Source organism: Neomonachus schauinslandi, chromosome 4, assembly GCF_002201575.2.
Source record: "Neomonachus schauinslandi chromosome 4, ASM220157v2, whole genome shotgun sequence".
Lineage (NCBI taxonomy): Eukaryota > Metazoa > Chordata > Mammalia > Carnivora > Phocidae > Neomonachus > Neomonachus schauinslandi.
This window is the reverse complement of record NC_058406.1, coordinates 5,673,945-5,683,157: the sequence shown is the minus strand read 5'-3', so window position 1 is coordinate 5,683,157 and position 9,213 is coordinate 5,673,945. Positions and strand designations below refer to the sequence as shown.

Below are 9,213 nucleotides of genomic sequence, written 5' to 3'. Positions count from 1 at the left end.
CATGCCGCAGAGCCAGCCCCTGCCCTCCTCCCCTGCACAGCCCCCAGTGCTGACCCAGAGCCAGAGCCTGCCTCCTGCTGCTGCCGCTCACCCCCCAGCGGGCCTCCACCAGGTGCCCCCCCAGCCCCCATTTGCTCAGCACCCCTTTGTCCCTGGGGGACCTCCTCCCATCACCCCTCCAACCTGCTCCTCCACCTCCACCCCACCTGCAGGACCTGGCCCCTCGGCCCAGGCACCCTGCTCTGCTGCTGTTCCCTCGGGAGGCAGTGTACCCGGGGGGACAGCGTGCCCGCTCCCCACGGTCCAGATCAAGGAAGAGGCTCTGGATGATGCTGAGGAGCCTGAGAGCCCACCTCCCCCACCTAGGAGCCCGTCCCCCGAGCCCACTGTGGTGGACACCCCCAGCCATGCCAGCCAGTCAGCCAGGTACTGGCCCCCCAGGAATGCGGGCACGGCCAGGGCAGGGACGGGCTGGGCAGCTGGGGCAGGCTGCGGCTTCGGCAGGGCCCCAGCGAGAGACGTGGCCTTCTTTAGGTTCTACAAACATCTGGACCGTGGTTACAACTCGTGTGCGCGGACAGACCTGTATTTCATGCCTCTGGCGGGATCCAAACTGGCCAAGAAGAGGGAGGAGGCCATCGAGAAGGCCAAACGGGAGGCTGAGCAGAAAGCACGAGAGGAGCGGGAGCGCGAGAAGGAGAAGGAGAAAGAGCGCGAGCGGGAACGAGAGCGGGAGCGGGAGGCAGAGAGAGCAGCCGTGAGTTGGGGGTCAGCCAGGCAGCGGGGGGTCCCTCCCCATCTCTGCTCTGCGGCTCACTCTCCGATGCACAGCCCCACCCAGGGCACAAGGGAAGCTGTAGGCACAAAGCAGACTGTCCCAGCAGCGGCTGGACCATGTCCTTGCGGCCCAAGCCTGTCCCTGGCCATGGCTGGGGCCTGCTCTTGGTGTTGGGTGGATGGACCGCGTTGGCTCGCCAGTGCGGGATGGCAGCAGGGCCAGGCTCAGCTCTGCAGAGTGAGCGCCTGCCCCTCACACCTTCCCTTCCTTCAGCAGAAGGCGTCCAGCTCAGCCCACGAGGGCCGCCTCAGCGACCCCCAGCTCAGTGGTCCCGGCCACATGCGGCCATCCTTCGAGCCGCCACCAACCACCATTGCCGCGGTGCCTCCATACATCGGGCCCGACACGCCTGCCCTTCGGACTCTGAGCGAGTACGCTCGGCCCCACGTCATGTCACCCACCAACCGCAACCACCCCTTCTACATGCCCCTCAACCCCACTGACCCCCTGCTGGCCTACCACATGCCCGGCCTCTACAACGTGGACCCCACCATCCGGGAGCGGGAGCTCCGGGAGCGGGAGCTCCGGGAGCGGGAGATCCGGGAGCGGGAGCTACGGGAGAGGATGAAGCCAGGCTTCGAGGTGAAGCCCCCGGAGCTGGACCCCCTGCACCCAGCCACCAACCCCATGGAGCACTTCGCCCGGCACAGCGCCCTCACCATCCCCCCCACTGCGGGCCCCCACCCTTTTGCTTCTTTCCACCCGGGCCTGAACCCCCTGGAGAGGGAGAGACTGGCCCTGGCGGGCCCCCAGCTGCGGCCCGAGATGAGCTACCCTGATAGACTGGCGGCCGAGCGGATCCACGCCGAGCGCATGGCATCGCTGACCAGCGACCCTCTGGCCCGCCTGCAGATGTTCAACGTGACTCCACACCATCACCAGCACTCACACATCCACTCGCACCTCCACCTCCACCAGCAGGACCCCCTCCACCAAGGTGGGTGACCCCCGGGCTGGGCTGTGAGAGGGCGCTGTGGGTTGAGTTCTGGTCTAACAAGGCACAGGGCAGAGGCAGAGCCACCGTCCAGAAGCAGAGGCGGTTCTTTCCTGAAGGAATCCCTCATTCCTGACAGCTGAGAATGGTCTGCGTCTGTCTGGGAACCCTCTCGTTGCTTCCCTCACCCACAGCCTTTGTCTCCGCCCAGCCCCTCTGTCCTCCAGACCTACAAGTCCCCAGAACGCTGAGTCACCCTGGGGCCCTTTGCTTGCAGTTTCCTGGATAAAGCTTAGGTTCTTGGCCACGTGCCTCCGGTGCCGGGGATAGTGGGAAGCAGCCTGTGTTCCCGGAGTCAGGTTAAAGGCAGGAAGTGGGGCCTGAGGAGCAAGGCAGGGCATTGGAGCCCAGGTGGAGGCAACTGAGACACCCAGGGAGGCTCTAGGGTATCTTTCAGTGAGAACTTAAAAGAACAGTCCTCCTGTTCCCTCTTTGGGTACAGGGCCTTGGCTCATCTGGTCAGGGTCACCCAGTCCCATCCGTTCTGGGAATGAGAGCTCCCAAAGTTCTGCCGACTGGCCAGCTGGGTTAAAGGCAGAGACAGGTACAGCTGGGGTCCCTGCTCCATCTATAGCTTGCAGACCGGCTAGGTGGGGTGGGAGGAGCTGGGCTGCACTCGGGGACCAAGGCCTGCCATGGAGTCCCAGGGCACAGCCCACATGCAGGACTTCACAGTGGCCAGACCTGCCTCCATGCTGGGGAGGAGGGTGACTGATAGAGCAGGGCCCAGAGGTGGGGAGGGCAGCACCTTGCTTTCCACCTCTGCACCGAGCCCTGATGTGGGGAGCCTGGACTCTGTCCAGGCAGATCGTTCTGGGGAAGCCTGGGAGCTGTCCCTTTCACTCCATGGTCCTGACACCTGGAACTTTGATGCCACCCGGCATGGGCTGTCTAAGCCCCTGTGTAACCAGTGGATGTGTCTTAGTGCTGTTTGAGGACAGGCAGTCGTTCGTCCATATAACATTCATCCATTTGACAGATAGTTATGGAGCACCTGTGGTATGTCAGGCGCAGCTGTAGATGCTGATAACCACCCTGTCCATTTTACCGTCCCAGTCTGGAGGCAGTCAGTCAGTATATCTTGGAGTGTGAAAAGCAGGCCGGGTTCTGGAGGACAGCTAACCAGGGGGGAGGGAACAGGGGAGCTGGGAGCAAGGTTGTAATTAGGAAGCCATGAGAAAGCCTTGTCAAGAAGGTAACTTTGGAGTGGGCTTGAAGGTGGGACGGGACATCTGCAGGGAGAGAGGGACAGGGGCCCAGGGCCCAGAGAGGAGAGAGCAGGGCTTAGTGAGCCTCTTCCCTGCCAACGGCATGCAGCATCTGGCAGCACCCGCTCTGCCGACCCCCTGTGGGTTCTGTGGGTGAAGGGCCGGGGAGGCGGCCCTGGGGTCCCTGTGGACCTGACAGGTGCAGGGCAGGCCTAGGGTGTTCGGCCAGGTGGGCTCGGATGACCAAGGGTCCTCAGTAAAGCAGCATGGAGGAGACTCTGCTTGTAGGGGTGCAGGGTGCTCAGAAATAAGAGGAGGAAATAGTGTGTGAACTTACCTCTGTGTTACTTTCTGGAACTTTACTGCAGGTTGGGGTGGGGGCAGCCACTTTGGGTCAGGATTTTTGGTGGCCCTGGTGGCCAGGAGCCGGCTGTGGTGAGACGGAAGTCACTGGTAATTACGGCCGAGGAGGGCGGACACGGCGAGAGCCCCAGAGCCCTGCACCACTTGTATCTGGACTTCTGCCTCTTTTTTAGGTTCAGCAGGCCCAGTGCACCCACTGGTTGACCCCCTGACCGCTGGCCCTCACCTGGCTCGCTTTCCCTATCCCCCTGGCACCCTCCCCAATCCTCTGCTTGGACAGCCCCCCCCATGAGCACGAGATGCTTCGTCATCCAGTGTTTGGTAAGAATGCGCCTGGGGGAGGAGGGGCCGGTGTGAGAGTGGGGTTGGTATCTGATGTCCCGTTCATTCATTCATTCATTCATCCACGTATTCAACAAATACCTTCTGTGTGCTGAGAATCCACCTGGGAACCAGGCAGGCAAACCCCTGCCCTCAGAAAGCTGGGGGTGAATGAGTACAAATGAGTCCTTAGAGCCAGGACAAGGACAGTGTGAGGTGAAGGAGTGACAGAGGCGCTGAGTCTAAACCGAGGGTTCAGAGTGGGCCTCTGTGAAGAAGGAAGAGCCTGAAACCTTGAGGACGAGGAAGTGCATATTCCATCCTCCCTTGACCTCCACCCCCAGGGTCAGGGGATCCAAGGGACAGTACTTTGGGCCTCCTCTCTCTCCGGGGGGGGGGGGGGGGGCTCTGCTCCATGGGCCCCTGCGGAGTAAGTAGGTTCTTGCTCCTCCCCGCAGGGCTATCTGCTGACCTGACCTCCTTGCTGGCCTCATCCTGGCCACTCCCCTGGCCTTTCTGTATTGAAGGCTGTTTTGTGTTTGGCAGGTACCCCCTACCCCCGAGACCTGCCTGGGGCCATCCCACCCCCCATGTCTGCAGCCCACCAGCTGCAGGCCATGCATGCCCAGTCAGCAGAGCTGCAGAGACTGGCCATGGAACAGCAGTGGCTGCATGGACACCCCCACATGCATGGTGGCCACCTACCAAGTCAGGAAGATTATTACAGGTGAGGTGGGGCGGGGCCAGAAGGGGGTGGGGGCTTGCTGTCTGAGCCCAGGCTCCCATGTACCCCACCTGTGGGCCACTGACCCAGCCTAATGGTTGCCCCTCCTGGCCGTGCCCACAGTGCTCCTCCCATATCAGCAAGTGCCAGACTCCTCCCCATGGCTCTGCAGGCCCTGGCCTCTTGGCCCTGGAGGGGACCCCCATGGAGCCATCTTGATGGGAGGGAGGGGAGGGGGGAGGGTCACCTGCACCCTCGAGCTGCATGCCTGGTCCCACCTTCCCAGGCCTGGTGCTGAATACTTTCTCCCTTTGTTTTCTTTCTAGTCGACTGAAGAAAGAAGGTGACAAGCAGTTATAAGTTATTTATTTGTTAGCGCTGGCTGTGGAAACCCCAGTTCTTGGGGGGAGAAACAGGACTTTTTACATACAATACGAGCTACAAAAGCAAAAAGAATATCTTCTAAAGATTTCTTTATATATTTAAAAACCCCACCACTAAAAATGTTATCAGCATAATAGTGTTTGTTTGTAGAGAGGATTCCTTGAGACTGGTTTGGGTCTCCCTGCATGACAGTCCCCCAGAAACTTAGTGAGTCCTGGACTGGACTGAACATTCAGAAAACTTTCCCTGCAATCTTGGGGTTTGGCTTTAGTTTTCTTTTCCTTCCTTGATTTCTTGGTAGGTGCTAGAATCCAGTTCACACCCTTCACTGTGCGTGCAGACACACTCAGTTACGTGTGTTCCAGAACCCACAAGGTTTGCAGATAGGTGGCATATGAGTTTGGAATCCAAGAGCTATAATTTTTAAAAAAACTTTTATTTTAATACATTGTAGGAGATCTTCATAATTTGAGAAAGTTCTGCAGCATGGCTTTTTACGTCTGTAAATAAATAATTTTAGAATGGCATTTTTTTTTTCTTCCACAAACTATTCTGATCTATTTTTTCCAGCCATGTCACTAATTGTGAATTCCTACCAGCTATTGACAGAATACAGAGTTGATTTTTTAATAAAAAGTTATATATAATTATCCCTTTAATTAAAGGGAGCAGATGGGCGTTACTAATTGCAAACGGGCAGAGGCTTGGGACGCGGTGCGGTCACAACAGTGAGCATCCAGGGGTCTGCAGGGATGATGTTACAGACCGTTTCTTTGTTTTGCTGCCTTGATTTTCACTTCTGTCTGTTCCTAGCTTGTGCTTTGCCAGAGGTGCGGATATCTGTTAGATGAAACTGTTTTTATTTTGTCCCAGGAGTGCAAGAGTTAAATTTCCACCTTGTTCTGTCTCTGCAGGATAGAAAGCACATGTTTCTGTGTGTCTGGTTGTAGATTTCCTTCTAGATTTCTATGCACACACATTTGGTTGTTCTGGATGAACTACCTTTTTAAATACTCTGACAATTTCATAAACATTCTAGAAAATTCAAGAAAACACCATTCCTTACAAAGAACTCAGCACACACACTTGCCAGAGGAATTTGTTTTTTTAAAAAAAAACAAAACTCTTTGGTGTGTGCCATCATTAGGATCTTCCTGTGGGGAGGCCAGGTCCTCCTGGCCACGCAGCTGGAGGCCCTGGAGTTGGCATGGTTGTGGGTGGCGACCTGTGCATCTCCCCCAGGAGCAGGTCCGTGCGTGGTGACCCACGTCGGCTGGGGACACCATTTGAATCCCACTGTTTCTCCTGGGAGTAGGAACGAGAGTCGCAGCCGCTGACGTGGAATGAGAAGGCAGGCTTTCTTGCACCTGGGAGCTGCCAGTCTGAGGGCTCCGGCTGTTACGTGGAGCGTCCACCTCTCCTTTCTGAGTTGCAGGCATGGTGTGCTTTCTCCAGGGCGGAGGGCGGGGGACCTGGGGATGTCTGCACCTGGGGATCCGGCCTTCTGTCAGGGTGTGATCTTTCCTGTTCCATCCCCCCACCAGACTCGAGGGCCGCTTCTGCCATTGTGTATGGTAGTCCCATCGGAGAGCTGCCAGATGACGTGGCAGAGTGCACGAGGGTCGGTGGGTGTGGGGTGTGGCCAGGACTGGGGCTCAGTTGGGGACAGGACCAGAAGGCTGGCGCGCTGACCCAGAAGCCAGCAGGCATTAGCTGAGATTCAGGTTCCGGACTCAAACCTGCATCAGGGGCATTTCCAGTTTCTATTAAAACTGTTTGGTTTCAGTTGGGACAGACAGGATTGTTTTGTCTGCTGGGATGTTCTGGAAATGTTTGTCGCTTTTCTCTTTCATTTTCTCCTGTTCCATTTCTGCCTTAACTTAGCTCCTTAGAGGGAGGCGAGCTCAAAGGAGCCCTGTGTCCCCAAACTCAGGCCACATGGGCAGGAGGCACTTGTTTCCTCTGGGGGCAGGGCTGGCCCTCCTGCAGCTCCTGCCTGAGGCCCCCAACCTCCTCTGCATCTCTGTTTTCCTTTTGGTGGAACACAGTGCCTGCCATTCAGTTAGACCTTCTTGACCGCCTCTCTGTGTCATCCGTTTTTCCAAAGAAGAGACAGAGTGAAGTACTTAGAAGTCTTTACTTGAAGACTGTCTGAAGGTGTTTTCTCGTTAGGTTTTGGTTTTCCCCCATATCCCAAGGTGAAGCACTGAGATTCTTCCATTTAAGAACCTACGACCTGAAACCTCACCTGGTCAGCCAGTTTGTTTAGGAGGCCCCAGACCTTCACAGTGTCTTTGAAGCCCGACCCCTTGGTTTCCTTTTGGATTTTCCTTCCTTTTGTTTGAAGTTTGGTTTTGCTTTTCTGTGTTCTGTACGTATCTTGTTGAATGTTGTCCAGATTGAGCTTCATGTTCCACTGCGGCAGCAGAGTGTACATCCTGATTTGCTACGTTTATATATATCTTGAAGCTAAGTGTATATATGAGTAGTTTGCCATGAGATAACACAGTGTAAACAGAGTAGACACCCAGAAATCGTGACTTCTGTGTTCTCTCCATTTGAGTATTTTGTAATTTTTTTGAAATATTTGTGGACATAAATAAAACCAAGCTACACTACAGCAGCTGGGTGTTCACCAGTGGACTGTGTCTCATTCCTGGGAGTGGGTGGGGCTCTTGGCACTTGCCCCTACCTAGGTCCCCCAGGCTGGGGAAGGGGCAGGGGGGAGAGTTCGGGTTTCAGCTGTTTCTGGCACACTGCTTCCCTATCCTCCAAAGCACCTTCCGGATAGATTCTTCCTGCCGTGTCTGGTAGGAAGGGTTTCTGTGGTGAGTGCTCTCGGGGATGCTCCGACCTGCTGGCTTGAGATAATCGGGACCCACAATGAGCTTACCCAGGCAGCAGAATGGGCCCGGGGGATGACAGCACTGGGACCGTGGACACCCTCTCCTCACTCAGATTCCTTTCTCCCCCTGCCTCTCACCCACACCTCTAATTTGTGGACACCCTTCATGGTGAACAGGCATGTAGCTCCTTCCCAGCTTAGAGGAGAGGTCTTGAGCTGCCCACTGGTGCAGTGGCCGCCACCTCCTCCTCCCGTCCCCCCTCTGCCTCGCCCTGAGGCCTGCCCGTGTGCCAGCCCACCCTCAGAGTGGCCCTCCGGTGAAGGGATGCATTCCAGCTGGTGGCCTGCAGGGTGTGGGTGTGGCCGTGAGGGGGCAGCAGTCATCAGAACGGATTCGGGCTGAACTTTCGGACACTGTCAAGGGCATTTTCGTAAAGCTTCAAGGCTATCCCTGGAAGTTTATATGCTCGCCTTTCCATCTGGAATATGGGTTTCTAGATGCCCTGGGAGACGGAGCAAGAACAACCCTATCGATAAACTGCCCTCAAACCAGGCCGACACTGCCTAGTGGTGGTAAAGGCCTGGGGAACGGCTTGTGTCACTACCTAATTGAAGACGAGACAGTTTCGCCAGCCAGGGGACCCCGGGGGGGCATACACACCGATGCCCCTAGAAGCAGGTCCGTGTTCTCTGACAGCAGGAGTCCTGCTCAGCGACTTGGGTAACCCGTTAGGGGGGATGAAGTTGAGGGGTCTGCCAGAGCAGACGTGGGAGGCACAAGTGACTCTCATCCTGGGTCATGAAGGCAGGGTGGGAGTGGCAGGGGATGCGGAGGGAAGGGTGAGCGGCCGACTTCTTACCTAGACTGCACTCTTTATGAAAATAGCGTTTGGTAGGCCTAAATATATGAACTACAAATTCCAAGTAGGTTAAAGGATAAGGCGTCCGTGTCTGAATGAATATATAGGTTTATGCTGCAGAAAAGACCCTCGGATCAGAGCTGCACAGGTGGTCCTCGTTTCTGAGGTGTGGACAGCTGTGGCCATCGTCCCCACCCTGCCATGCGCCCTTTCTGAGGCCGAGAGCCTTGCAGCAGTGGACATCTGGATTCATGAGGAGGACAAAGCGTCTGCCGCCCAGCCACCGTGCCCCTGGCCGCGCCCTGGCCTCTTGCCGCTGGGATGAACTGGCATTGGAGTCCCTGTGGGTGGATCCTCAGCTTGGGCATGGTGGCTCAGCAGCCCCTCTGGTCAGGGGGCTGAGAAGCGGGAGTTACGAAAACAGCACTTGGCAGGGCTGGGTGCGTGGTCGCCGTGTTGAGAAGGCTCTGTGGTAAGTTCAGGTGGACCAGGCGGCTCACCTAGGCATCACCTGTGTAGGCTGAGGCCACTTACCCGCGGGGTAAGGATGCACAACAGGGCATCAGCAGTGACCTCCCACGTTGACACGGAGTCGTGAGACCCTCAAATACCAGGCATGTGAAGCCGAACAGTTGTGGGTGCAGGGGCTGAGGGTGAAGGTCGGGGCCTGAGTGCC

The 9,213-nt window shown here is 56.8% G+C and overlaps 1 protein-coding gene across 1 annotated transcript in view; it reads left to right on the top strand.

Moving 5' to 3' along the window:
* Positions 1–7,461, top strand: part of RERE (arginine-glutamic acid dipeptide repeats) — a 265,002-nt gene extending 257,541 nt beyond the window's left edge. Inside the window, 7 exon segments of the mRNA XM_044914376.1 lie at positions 1–426; positions 535–757; positions 1,055–1,775; positions 3,577–3,683; positions 3,685–3,724; positions 4,271–4,451; positions 4,775–7,461. The exon segment at positions 1–426 is cut by the window's left edge and continues 950 nt beyond it. Coding sequence (XP_044770311.1) covers positions 1–426; positions 535–757; positions 1,055–1,775; positions 3,577–3,683; positions 3,685–3,724; positions 4,271–4,451; positions 4,775–4,808 — 1,732 coding nt within the window. The 3' untranslated portion in view covers positions 4,809–7,461.
* Positions 7,462–9,213: the final 1,752 nt, after the last annotated feature.